Here is a 14,552-nt window from a genome sequence, read left to right as displayed (position 1 = left end):
TTTCTTGCAATAAAGGCATACTGCGGGTAAATTTGCAATTGTGTGTGCCACCACATCGGACACATGGCCCCTCATCAACTGGAGCCTCTGCTTGTTTCTCTTTCATCGCAAGCTGACTGTATGCAGTCTGATGAACTTCAGTCATCTGTGGTGGACCAGCTCGTTCTCGATGGAGCACGCGCGCATTCAAATTCGCTGTCTCAGCAGCCAATGCCTTTTCGTACCTTTTCCTCTGTGTTTAAACGCGAGTTTCTGCTCAACCAGCAGGCCGCGCTGGAGTGCTTCATCCAGCACCCCACAGACAATCTGATCACGTAGCATAGCTTCTAGTTGGTCACCAAAACACAGTCAACTGACAGCTTCGACGCTCGGCAGTGTAGTTTGAAATGCTTTGGCCTTGTTTAGTTTACAATCATGAAACAGAAAACGCTGCACAATTTCTGAAGGAGCTGGACTGTAATGGCGCTTCAAAGAGGATACTGTCCGCATAGCTCACTGAGGCAGGCAGCTGGGGAGGGGCACAGAACCACGCACACTAAGCAGCACAGAGCATCTTTTTTCATTGTCCTTTATGTCGTTAGTATAACAAACACCCAATTCGTTCAATGTACTCTTCAATTGACTTGCCAGAGCCTTCATCACACTCTCCTATCCAACTGAGCATGGACATGGTGCGATTTACTCAAAGGTTCGTACGACGTTGAAGCTTCGCTGAAACTAGCCGTGTGAGTCTTCTTCAGGAAGCTGCGCAGCTCCAATAAAGCTGCTCTCTGCGTTCGGACCCGCCTCGTCGCCAGTGTGCATCCGTTAAAAGGCTAGGAGACGTTATGTGTTGACGAACTTTTACTGGACATATGGAAAACAGCATACATAAGTGGCACTCATGTTGGCTTCACTCTGAAACCTACTACCTGCTCCGCGATAAGCGCGAGTATAAATTACTACGTGCGCGTGCGCATTAACGTGAATACCCAATACACTGCAGGGCTCAACTATCCAAAGTAACGGGGAGTGCAGAAGAGAGGTGAAGAAGAGAGTGCAGGCAGGGTGGAGTGCAGGAGGTGAAGAAAAGAGTGCAGGTATGGTGGAGAAGTGTGTCAGGAGTGATTTGTGACAAAAGGATACCAGCAAGAGTTAAAGGGAAGGTTTACAAGATGGTTGATAGACCAGCTATGTTATATGGTTTGGAGAACGAAAAGACGGGAGGCGGAGCTGGCAGTGGCAGAGGTGAAGATGCTAAGATTTACATTGGGAGTGATGAAGAAGGGCAGGATTAGGAATGATTATATTAGAGGGACAGCTCAGGTTGGACAGTTTGGAGACAAAGCAAGAGAGGCAAGATTGAGATGGTTTGGACATGTGTGGAGGAGAGATGCTGGGTATACTGGGAGAAGGAAGCTGAATATGGAGCTGCCAATGGAAGAGGAAAAGAGGAAGGCCAAAGAGGAGGTTTAAGGATGTGGTGAGGGAGGACATGCTGTTGTGGCTGTTGTGACAGAGGAAGATGCAGAGGACAGGAAGGGATGGAAACGGATGATCCACTGTGTCGACCCCTAACGGGAGCAGCCGAATGAAAGAGAGCTTCAAATTTTGTATGACAACATAATTTGGTAGAATTGACAAAAATAAATTACAGATATGAATTACATCATACTAATTGATGGCATATTAAAATGAGGCTTGAGTGAGTAAGGATGTCTCATTTTGTTAAATACCTGTTGCTTCAACTCCTCTCTTCTAGCCACGTTCCTGTACACGTTTGTGTTTATTTACGATTGTGACACGTCTATGCCACGGGAGGGCTCAAGATGAAGGCGGACATGGTTTTAGGTGATTAACACAGGCTTTATTTAATAATGTATTTCATTTGCTCACTTGCACACGCTGGCGCACTTCTCCCTCTCTCTGGTTGCAGCCAAGGCTAAACCGCGCCCACCTACCATAGTGACGTACATATTTATTTGCATATAGAGCAGCGAAGTGAAATCCAATCACAGGTGGTCATCGGAGATGCATGTGGAGACGCATTGTAATGCCAGGAGTGTGAAGTGACGTAGTTAGAACGGCTGTCCACGCGTGATGGATCACACAGGACACGTGTTATTACCAGGTAAAAACCGTATCGTTGTGTCCAGCTGGACTGATTCAACTTCCTGGGATTTCCCCACCTGAATTATTCAGCATACATCAAGACAAAGCAGTCGTGATTAAGAACTTTTTATTATACATTATTTATACTGGAATCTAATGCAATGTGGCATTTGAACAGAACCACTCGATTCAACACTAGCTCCCACACAAGAATTACAACTAAGGGATACATTTCACCAGCTTTTACAGGTTAACACTGTTGTGTTATGATTGTTGCACACTATCACAATACAATGAGCACGAAGAGTTTTATTGCTGACTTATGATCATGGCAGTTGCTGAGAATAAACATGTGAGCACGTTTTAGTCCTGTCAGTCATGCCATGTACTGAATTCATCACAGTTCCACGTACTATATCTGACCTTCCTTTCAATTCTAACCATTCCACTTGGGTGTTTCCTTTCTGCATGTAGCCAGGTAAATCTAATATATTTGTGCTTGGTGTATATTTTTAATTTTGATACACTTTGTAAATCCCCTTGGGGGGGGGGGGTTGCCTTTGGGGTAGGCAGCCCCAAAAGCAATTCTTTCAAAATATATACACCTTTATCTTCCTGTGTAACAGATGCTGCGGCTGAACACAAACGTATACCACACAACTGTTGGGCTTTTAACTGGTCTCTTACAGAAGCACCCATAACTCCCAGAAGGACTTATCACTTCTCTTTCACTTATTACAGCCTCATTAAAAAAGCGTTTTACTATAAAATATGACATGAATTGATTTTTTTGATGAAAACAAAAAATGTAAACAGAAAATACTTGTGTCCATACTATCTAAAAAAAGAAAGAAAACAAAGAAAGAAAAAAAGAAGAGGCACTTGAATGACATCCAAACACTGATTTCACAGGGACACTGCATATTGTCTTGGACAATGTGTTCTTTAGGGTTTCAGTCTGTTTAAACATCTCTTGATGGTCAACATAAACTTTCAGATGAGATATTTATTGCAAGAGAAGGCATATCAGCTTCAGTATTTGGCTTGAACTCTGAAACAGAATTGCACTTTACTCTTAACGTCCTATTAAAACAGTATAAATTGTTTTGGGAGGCAGAGAACACCTCTCTTTTGGAGGGCTGCTTGAACTTTTTGACTTTACAATAAACATTTGTTTGCATCATTGTTTTGGTGCTTGTGGTAAACTTGTGATTACCACTGTAACACCGGTCTTTTTCTGTTTCCCTCTGCATGCCATGACTGGTCAGATGTGTGGAAGTGGTGTCTGGTAGGGGCAACGCACACACCATAAATGACGGGAGGCCTTTAGCCTGGGACTTTGCCTGTGCTGTGGTGCTGAAGTTTGGGCCAAGATCAGGACTTGTGGGTCTCACTTCAGCCTTATGGTTTTCTTCTTGTTGCCCAACAGACTTCAGGTCTGTGATATGACCAGGAGCTGAGCTTATGTCTTGGGTGAGCCCTTTGGCAGTGGGTCTCTGTTTACTGGCTGGGTCAACCTGGAGGGTTGCAGTGTGACAGCAGTAGTTCTTAAGGTGGCAGGTGTGGGCAACTTCATGCATGGGCGTCACCGCTTTTCCCGGGGAAGTGTGATGGAAATGGGCAGGTGAATAGTGGACATAGTGCAAACAGCACTCTTTATTCTTGTAGACTGTGTCCAGGGTTGTGGAAAACAGGGCTGCATTTTGTTGTTTCGGGCAATATCCTGTGAGAGGGAACAGCTGAGGAGATGGGGGGCAGGATGAAGGTTCCTTTGCAATCTGAATGCAGCATTGGGCAGCCCAATGCTGAGGTAATTGAGCATGAGGGGGGTCACTACATGAGCAGTTGGTGCTTTGAGAATATTGACACATGGACAGTGTGTCCAGTGTGGCTTCTTGCCCATTCTCAGCGCTAATTATTGCAGACTCAGTTTGGCCTTCATATAGGTTATGTGAAAAGCAAGCAGTGTGCTGATGTGGGGATATCACTTTATAAAGCTGAGTGTCCATCTCTTGTTCCTCAGCAGGTTTCTCCTCATTTCTATGACTGGATGCCAGAGGCTCTAACTCATAATGCTCCACCTCACCACCTCTGCTGTCGAACTGGTACTTCCCCAAAACAGAATTTTTTCCTTGGGGAGAGGGGCTAGTGGCTTTGCCATTGAAAAATGCCTGGCGCTGGAGCTTCTTGGGTAGAGGGATCTGGCCGCAGGTACCCTGTGGTCCCAGGCAGCGACACATGCATTGAAAGAAGAAAGTGGCAAAGGCCCAGCTGATGCACATAATCAGCATCATGAAGGTGCCCAGCTGAGTATATGCTAACACAGTCGATGGCATCATCATTGCCCCAGCAACAAAGGTGGTTAATGCTGCCATGGCAATAGCAGAACCCATGCGGCTGAGGGAGAAAACCACCTTACCCTCGCGGTCAGGTTCTGGTGCCAGTCGGTATGCCACACCATAGTGGACAGCAAAATCCACAGACAGACCCACAGCAACAGAGATGGTAACAGATTCAAGCACATTGAGCTCCCAGCCAAGGAGCACCAGAGAGCCCACAGTGACAAAGATGGTCCCAGCAATGGACAGGATGGCGAAGAGGCTGATGATGACATTCCAGGTAGTCAGTAGCATGACAGTGAAGGCCACAGCCACTGCCAGTGCCATGGCAACCAGTGTGCCTTCAGATAGGCTGTCCTGCAAGTCATAGAACTCCAGGTTGCTGACAAACCAACCATGGCTGAGGCCTACTGGGGCGTAGAGCAGCTCTTCACTGATCCAGGTGTCCACCTGAAAAAGAATCACAATGCAATCATAATGATCTCACTTGGCATTGAAAATGCATAAAAAGGTTGTTTCTAGACTGGGATCCAAGCCATATTTTGAACCCTATTATACATGGGATTAACATTCCCTGGGTTGGGTTTAGCTTGACAGAGAAAAAGCCTATAAAATTCAAGAGAAAATGCACTCAAGAAACGAATTCAAGATCTAATCAGCCAAATAATGAGAACACCTGATTAGACAAATTATAAATGTAAAATTAACAAAATTATCCATATGTGAGCTGAAATGTGAACTGAAATGAATTTAGGTTTGTCAGTCCATCCAGGGAGTGCACGGAACCCAAAAGGGTGACAATCATCTTATTTAATATTTGCCAAAAGGAGTGTCAGAGAAATGGAAGTTGGAGGCCAAAAGAAAGTGCTGAGCACATGAATTTATGTTTTGACAAGGGAACCAGTCTAACTAGTTAACATACGTAGTAAATGCAATCAAGTTTAATTTATGGAAGACAATCCATATACCAGACATGTTAATATGAGGTGTAAAACAATATCAACAGAAGACAGACCTATTCAAATGCTACATCATTTACATCACTACCTAAGCCAGTAGGAGTGGAGGGAGGCTACACTATTCATATTTGTTCAACGGACAAAATTATTTGTATTTGAAATATGATAAAAACGGGAAGTGGGTGGGGTTTGACCTTCCTGATTTTTACCATTATTTTTACCATCACTGCCACTGCTATTGCTGCACTTTTAAGTCATTAAAGTCACGTTTTACAATGACATCAATAATAAATAAGTTTATCAACAGGTCATTTTCCTTATGTACTTTTTTTGAAAAAAAAACAACCTGTTTTATAGACATAACATAACAACTTATGTGTTATATAGTTATATATGTTATATATGCTATATATAATAGTTACATATGCTATATAGTTATGTATGTTATCTGTTATAGATGTTATATAGTTATACGTTATATAGTTACATAGAGTTATATATGTTATATATAGTTATATATGTTATCTACTACTACTTTCGGCTGCTCCCGTTAGGGGTCGTCAGAGCGGATCATCCGTTTCCATTTCTCCCTGTCTTCTGCATCTTCCTGTCACACCAGCCACCTGCATGTCCTCCCTCACCACATCCATAAACCTCCTCTTTTCCTCTTCCCTGGCAGCTCCATATTCAGCATCCTCCATATTCAGCATCCCAAACCATCTCAATCTAGCCTCTCTTGCTTTGTCTCCAAACCGTCCAACCTGAGCTGTCCCTCTAATATAATCGTTCCTAATCCGTCCTTCTTCATCACGCCTAATGAAAATCTTAGCATCTTCAACTCTGCCACCTCCAGTTCCACCCCGTCTTTTCATCAGTGCCACAGTCTCCAAACCATATAACATAGTTGGTCTCACAACCATCTTGTAAACCTTCCTTTTAACTCTTACTGGTACCCTTATGTCGCAAATCACTCCTGACACTCTTCTCCACCGACTCCACCCTGCCTGCACTATCTTCTGCACTCCCCATTACTTTGGACAGTTGACCCCAAGTATTTAAACTCATATGCCTTCGTCACCTCTACTCCTTGCATCCTCACCAGTCCACCGTCCTCCCTCTCATTCACGCATATGTATTCCGTCTTGCTCCTACTGACTTTCATTCCTCTTCTCGCCAGTTCATAGTTACATATGTTATATATGTTATATAGCCATAACAGGCTTTTATAACACTGACATAAGAAACAGTTATCAACACAGAACAAAGTCAATTCTAAACTGGAAAAATTTATTTTATTCAATTTCACTTCATTTTTACTGCAGTTCTGAAAAGGAAAATTGTTTCTATAAATCAGAATATTCCTCATCCTCACTATTGCATGCTGTACACGAATTCCACCATGGAACACACACACTGAATAGTCAGTTTTGAATTGAAAAAAAAAAGTTTTTATTTTCAACTACGATGCTCTCACTCAAACTTCCCCAAGCTGTATTTTATGACTGTCCTACACATGAGCAGGGAGCAGTCTGTAGCTGTACTGACAAGCTGTTAAGAGGAAACACCAGATGGAGACAGGTCACTTAACTGTTTATCAGCAGAATAGACTTGGTGGTGCTACATTTTTAATCAAAATACTGTCCATATAGCAAAAAAACAATGAAACGAGGGAAACTAGTGAAAAGGTCAGTGAACATATATAAAATGAGTGACCATACAAAAAAGAAAAAGAATAATATTGAACAAATTAGGAAGGGGATTTGGAGAGAATCCATTATTTGAGTATTTCCAAATATGGTATTTGTATTCAGCACAATCCCTATAAGGCCACTAATAGAGGGCGGAGCCTATGTAAACTGGCATGGCACTGGGATTATCCAGTGGGCACCTTCACTTGTTGATATTTTGATGCTTTAGAAGGCAACACATTCAAGATCCAACTACTGCTGGCTTATGTCTTGGGAAGGCTTATCACATTTAGAGCACAACTTTGGTTGAATGTCGAGTTTGCCTTTTCTCAGGAGTTGGTTTTCATCAGTTTCATACTTGCACAAGTTGTCATTCCCAAATAAGCTCTGCTAACGATACATAATACAATCAGCCAGGTGATGAAGAGGAATGAGATATACATGGTGACCAAGAGGAATGAGATATACATGGTGACCAAGAGGAATGAGATATACATGGTGACCAAGAGGAATGAGATACACATGGTGACCAAGAGGAATGAGATACACATGGTGACCAAGAGGAATGAGATATACATGGTGACCAAGAGGAATGAGATATACATGGTGACCATGAGGAATGAGATACACATGGTGACCAAGAGGAATGAGATACACATGGGGGTTGGTCAGCTACACCAAATGAGCAAACACTTACAGTTGACCTATTGTGCTATGTTTAGAAATTTTGTGGCAAGAGTTTCTCAAACTCTCCCAAACTCTCCAGACTCAAGAGAACACCAGATCAACACGTTAAATGTATCACCATTTACTGCAACGTCAGCCAACTCAGTTGAGTCCAAGTTATTGTAATGAGATGTGATGATACTATTGGACAGGCCATCAACAATAAACTATATCACAACAATGTTTGTGATATACTAGGTCGCTGCCTCCTCCTTATTGCCTGCTGTATCACAATGTTCTGATAGTTTGATGCAGGTGGCAGCATGTCATAGACTTGGTGCAGCTGGTTTTCTCAGAATACAAACAAGGTGTAGCAACCATTGTCACTCATGTGCCTCAGCTCACCAGTAAATAGTCAATTTCCTTAAGAAAATTACATCCTCAGACCAAAGCTAATGCACTCAGTCTAACATAAACTGAATTTTATCAAACTATATCCCAACATTATCATACAGGAGTATTGTCTGTCTCACAGAAACACTGCATCGCGATTAAAAATGTCCTCCTGCTGGAGGTGTTTCCAACTCGTATGTGTTTGCCATTGTACCTTGGGTTGCCACCTTTGAGAAATTAAAATTAGGAACACAATAATGCAATGGTCATTGTGGTCACTATGTCAACAGAAAAAAAAAGAACCAAAGCTTCCTGCCTGTATTTTATTTTACTTTTTTGCTATGAAATGTACTTGCTAGTACTTGCTTATGAAGAAACATGGTTTAATTGTGGTTCTTAATCATGCTCTTGATATTGTATTACTGCCTAAAGTATGTGGACACCCATTCTAATTAGTGGGTCCAGCTATTTCAGCCACACACATTGCTAAAAAAGGCATAAAATCAAGCATTCAGGAATAAAATCTTCATAGACAAACATTGGCAGTAGAATAGGGTCATACTGAAGCGCTCAGTGACTTTCAACATGGCACTGTCATAGGATGCTACCTTTCCAGTGAGTCAGTTCATCAAACTTCTGTTCTGCTAGAGCAACCCCGGTCATCTGTGAATGCTGTTATTGTGAAGTGGAAACGTCTAGGAGCAACAACAGCTCAGCTGCAAAGCAGTAAGCCAAACAAGCTCACAGAACAGGTTAGCTGGGTGCTGAAGTGCGTAGCGCTTAAAATCATCTATCTTTGGTTGCAACACTTGGGTGACCCTACCAGGAGCCAAGCTCCAGATGGCATAGCTCTTGTGAACTCCCAGGAACTTAACACTGCTGACTCTCTCCATGTCCATACCATTGATGGTCAGAGGGCTATGGTGGGCGCTGGTCTTTCTAAAGTCAATAATAACCTTAGTTTTTTTTTCTATATTTAGGGGGAGGTTGTTGTTTTTACACCTCGCCACCAGTTGATCCACCTCCACTCTGTATGATGATTCATCATTGTTGCTAATGAACCTACCACTGTAGTATCATCAGCAAACTTTATAATGAGGTTGGAGGTGGATGATGCTGTGCAGTCATGAGTCAGCAGGATGAACAAGAGCGGACTGAGCATGCAGCCCTGTGGAGCACCGGTGCTCAGTGTGATGGTCCTGAAGGTGATCTTGCCAATTTGCACTGACTGTGGCCTCCCCGTGAGGAAGTCCAGCACCTAGTTGCAGAGGGAGGAGTTTAAGCCCAGCTGGCTCAGCTTTGCGATCAGGTGTTGTGGTATGATTGTATTAAAAGCTGGGCTGAAGTCAGTGAACAACATCCTCACATAGCTGTTCTTTTTCTCCAGGTGGGACAGGGCTGGCTGAAGAGCAGAGGTTATGGCATCTTCTGTGGAGCGGTTAGCATGGTATGCAAATTGGAGAGGGTCCAGAGTAGAGGGGAGGCTGGACTTGATGTGCTGCATGACCAGCCTCTCAAAACACTTCATGATGATGGGAGTCAGTGCAATTAGTTATTTCTTCAATTAATTCAACGAGTGGGCGAAAAACATCTACAGCCGATTCGATCACCTAAAGATAGGACTACAGAACAAGCAGTCTGTTACTGCAGAGTTTCTCTGCTCCCACGACATACTGGCGGACATAGCCAGGAGTCTGGGTTCTCCGTGGTTTACCATCCCTGCTGACAGGGGGCGGAGGCGACGCGGGGACAGGAGGCAAAAGAGAAGCTGTAGAGCCAGCGTGTTGGTGAGGCTAAGGAGGTGGCCACACAAGCCGCCGCTCCCTAGTATTTTCCTAACCAACGCTAGATCCCTCACAAATAAGATGGACAAACTTAAGTTACAACGGACGACAAGACCATCAAGGACAGTTGCACCCTGCATACAGAGACCTGGCTTCATTCATTCATACCGGATACAGCTATTGAGCTAGCAGGCCGCACAATACACCGTCAGGACAGGACCAGAGACTCGGGTAAGACCAAAAGAAGGGGCTATGTGTCTACGTGAACAGCAACTGGTGTACCAACACAAAGACTATAGACAGCTACTGCTCCCCGGACCTGGAGTATGTGACTGTTAAATGCAGGCCCATATATCTTCCCCGGGAGTTTACTGTGGTCATGATAACTGCCGTGTATGTTCCACCAGATGCTAATGCTAGCTCAGCTCTTGGACATTTACATAACACCATTAGCAACAACCAGAGCATGTATCCTGAGGCTGTTCACATCATAGCGGGGGACTTTAACCATGTTGATTTAAAAGCAGTGCTCCCTAAATTAAGCACATTAAGTGTGCAACTAGGGGAGCAAATACACTGGAGAAGGTCTACTCCAACATTAAACAGGGCTATGGGGCTAAACCACTACCACACCTGGGCCAGTCTGACCATGTGTCCCTGCTCCTAAATGCGGCATACAACCTCCTCAGGAAAAGTGCTCTTACCACAACTAAGACTGTTAAAACATGGCCTGAAGATGCCTCTCATCAGCTGCAGGACTGCTTTGAAAGAACTAACTGGGATATTTTTTAACATCAGGACCTGGAGGAGTATATCACAACTGTCCTGTGCTATATCAAGAACTGCATGGACACTGTTACCGTGGACAAGCAAATCCACGGTTTATCCCAATCAGAAGTCCTGGATGACAAAAGAGGTCCAGAGCCTGCTGAGGGACAGGAACACTGCTCTCAGGTCTGGTGATGGGGCACAATACAGTGCTGCCAGAGCCAACATGAAAAGAGGCATCAGAGAGGCCAAAACAGCTTACAAAAATAAAATTGAGGACCACTTCAACAGCAACAACACAAAGCAGGTGTGGCAGGGGGTCGAGCACATCACCAGCTACAAATCCAGCAACCTCACAGCTGCTGACGGTGACACCTCACTGGCAGAGGAGCTTAAAAATCTTCTTTGCCTGCTTCGAGGAGAAGCCACTGGAGGCAGCCACGTTCCATCCACCAGCCTACAGCAGCCTCATCCTCACGGTTGGAGGAGCATGAGGTGAGGCGCACACTGAGGGCGGTAAACCCGAGGAAGGCTGCGGGTCCCGATGGCATCCCTGGACGGGTGCTGAAGGAATGTGCAGGGGGTCTTCACCAAGATCTTCAATCAGTCCCTATCCCAGTCCACTATCCCACCCTGTCTGACGTCATCCACCATAGTCCCACTTCCAAAATAGTCCACTGTCAGCAGCCTGAACAACTACCAACCTGTGGCACTCACACCCGTCATAATGAAGTGCTTGAGAAACTGGTTCGGAGTCACATCATCTCAAGCCTCCCACCCACTTCTGACACACACCAGTTTGCCTACAGAGCAAATAGGTCCACAGAGGACGCTATAGCCACATCTCTCTACACTGCCCTGACCCACCTAGAGCAGCAGGGGAGCTATGCCAGGCTGCTCTTTGTGGACTTCAGTTCTGCATTCAACACCATCCTCCCCCACAGACTGGTGACCAAACTGACAGAAATGGGTCCTGCTTATTCCATCTGCCTCTGGATTAAGGACTTTCTGTCTGAGTGCCCTCAGCGGGTCAGAGTAGGCCCCCCACATCTCCTCAGCCCTCAGCCTCAGCACTGGCTCCCACAGGGCCGTGTGCTGAGCCCCCTACTCTACACCCTGTAAACACACCTGTCTACCCCCGCTCACTCCAGCAACACCATCATCACGTTTGCAGGCAACACTACAGTGGTGTGGTGGGGCTCATCTCTGGGGGGGGGGTTAGTCTGTATACCTGGACGAGGCGGAGTGGCTGTCTGTCTGGTGCAGGGAAAATAACCTGATCCTCAACACCTCCAAGACAAAGGAGCTGATTTTAGACTACAGGAGGAACAAAACGGACAGTCATCCCCTTTTCATCGGTGGGGACTGTGTGGAGAGTGTCTCGGATTTCCAGTTTCTGGGCATACACATAGAGGAGGGCCTGACCTGGCGTGTTAACACCACAGCGCTGGTTAAGAAGGCACAGCAGAGACTCTACTCCCTGAGTATCCTCAGGAAGAACCACCTTACCACCTAACTGCTTGTGTCCTTCTACCGCTGCTCCATAGAGAACATACTGACCTACTGCATCTGTGTCTGGCTTGCCAGCTGCACAGTAGCAGAGAGGAAAGCGCTCCAGAGGGTCATCACCACCGCCCAGAAAATTATCGGATGCCCACTCCCCTCCCTGGAAGATCTATACAGTTCCCGCTGCCTCAAAAAATCCCATGGCATCCTCAAGGATCCATTCCACCCAGGATACCATTTGTTTGAACTACTGCCCTCAGGCAGATGTTACGGGACAATAAGAGCTCAGACAAAAAGACTAAAGAACAGCTTCTATCCCCGAGCCATGACCACACTAAATGCTGCTAAGTCTTGATCCCTGACTTTTTGTGCAATATGTTGGTGTCCAGTAGAATGTAGAAATGAATGTGTGTGTTTTATGTTTTTATTCTTTTTTATATTTATCTTTGCACTGATAAGAACTGCACTTTCAAATGCTGTACTTGTACAATGACAAATAAAGTTCTATTCTATTCTATTCTGTTGCCGACCTGAACCTGGCTACCCACTGAATGTCTGTAGATATTTCTAAATATTTTGTACTCTTGCTCTTTTTTTAACTTGTTTTTAGCTTTTGGTCTTTATGTGTGTATACTATCTTATACTGTGTTTGCTGTGTTTGTCTTGCACTATTTGGTGAAGCCACAGTCCTCATTTCATTTTTAACATGTGCCTGCACATTGTTTTCAATGACAATAAATTGAATTGAATTGAATTGAATGAACTCTTCTTCACTAACTATACAACATATTAACACCTCTTTCCATCATACTCCTAAAAACACTACACACCTCGACTTTCCTCTTTTCAAAATGGGCTATATTCCTCCTTAACTTGACATCAAACCTTGCATGGCTTAAAACATAATTTAATAAATTAACAGGGGCCGTGCCTATAGTCCCCGGGTCCTATATTCCCCGGGTCCTATGTTCCCCGATCGGGGAACATAGGACCCTTTCGAAAAAAAAGGGTCCCATATTCCCCGTTTTCCCCTAAAAAGGTCCTTTAATCCCCGTTGCAATAGACACCGGGGAACATAGGACCCTCTTTTGGAAAAAGGGTCCTATATTCCCCGCTGTTTCCAGGGGAACATAGGACCTTTTTCCAAATAAAGGGTCCTATATTCCCCGCTATTGCCAATCGAGAAACAAACCGGGGAACTTAGAACCCTTTTTGCAAATTATTTCCTTAACGGGTCCAAAATAATAAAAACTGGGGTCATAGCTGAGTTGTAGGCTACGACAATCTATTCCTCCGCTGATTAAATTAGGCCGTATTACCATTGTTGGCTGTTGTATATCGCAGGCCACCTTGAGTGCGTATCCAAATTCGGCCTATAGAGGAGGCTGTAATTTGCTTTATTGTTATTTCTTACCAATATTTACTGCAGTAGGCCTCGTTAGTTGGCTCTCCGGCTCAGCATGGACAGTCGTCAATCGACGCAAGTTTGTCTTGCAGTAGGCCCGCCTACCAGTATAACCTAGCCATTTCCACCTTCACTCAAAGGTCAATTTGCACAGCACTGGACACTTCAGCCACTTTCTTGTTACTTTGCAGTTCGTTTTCCATATTAAATCACTTGGCAGACTTTCTTTCAAAAAGACTTTAATGATGAACTTTTTAGGCAGAGAACTTAGACCAGGACTTGGAATTTAGGACCAGCACAAAGTATCCATCAACGGGGGCCGCCTACCTTACACAATAGGCTAATTGCCTAATAATAATAATAATATGTGCTTTTCAAAAAACTAAAGGCTTGTGGAGGCGCTAAACCAAAAACATGAATCAAAGACGAACATCAAAGGATGTAAGGTAACACTCACCAAATGGTACAAAAATAACAGAGGCAGTCCTCTGTTTCACCATTTTATTGTCTGGCATCAGTCATTAAGGTTTCTGAAGAAGACCACCTGGCCAAGTTAATGACTGATGCCAAACAATGAAATGGTAAAATAGAGAATTGTGTCTTTTTTTTCATTTGATGAGTGCTACCTTACATCCTTTGATGTTCTTCTTTAATAATAATAGTAATAGTAATAATATCAATAATAATAATAAGAAATAATACATATTAATAATAATAATAATAATAGCCTAATAATAATAATAATAATAATAGCCTAATTATAAAAGAGGCCTAATAACAAATAACAATTACAGGCATAATACTATCAATAGTAACACTGATAATAGGCTATTAATAACAAAATGCTTCTAGTAAAAGCTTGGCTGAAAAGGGGTTGGTCTATGGCAGAAGCCCCCCAGAAAAGGCATGGTCTAAAACAAAAATCTCCAAGGCCTAACTAGCCTAACGTTAAG

General features: G+C 43.9%; 1 protein-coding gene across 2 annotated transcripts in view; it reads right to left on the bottom strand.

Moving 5' to 3' along the window:
* Window positions 1-2,207: 2,207 nt before the first annotated feature.
* Window positions 2,208-14,552, bottom strand: part of disp1 (dispatched homolog 1 (Drosophila)) — a 112,499-nt gene continuing 100,154 nt past the window's right edge. For both annotated transcript variants that reach the window (XM_056294486.1, XM_056294487.1), the window contains one exon: window positions 2,208-4,880. In XM_056294486.1, coding sequence (XP_056150461.1) covers window positions 3,072-4,880 — 1,809 coding nt within the window. In that variant the 3' untranslated portion in view covers window positions 2,208-3,071. The remainder of the gene's footprint in view (window positions 4,881-14,552) is intronic.

Source organism: Lampris incognitus, chromosome 15 (assembly GCF_029633865.1).
Source record: "Lampris incognitus isolate fLamInc1 chromosome 15, fLamInc1.hap2, whole genome shotgun sequence".
Lineage (NCBI taxonomy): Eukaryota > Metazoa > Chordata > Actinopteri > Lampriformes > Lampridae > Lampris > Lampris incognitus.
The sequence above is the reverse complement of the archived record's forward strand: the minus strand, read 5'-3'. Positions and strand labels throughout refer to the sequence as shown.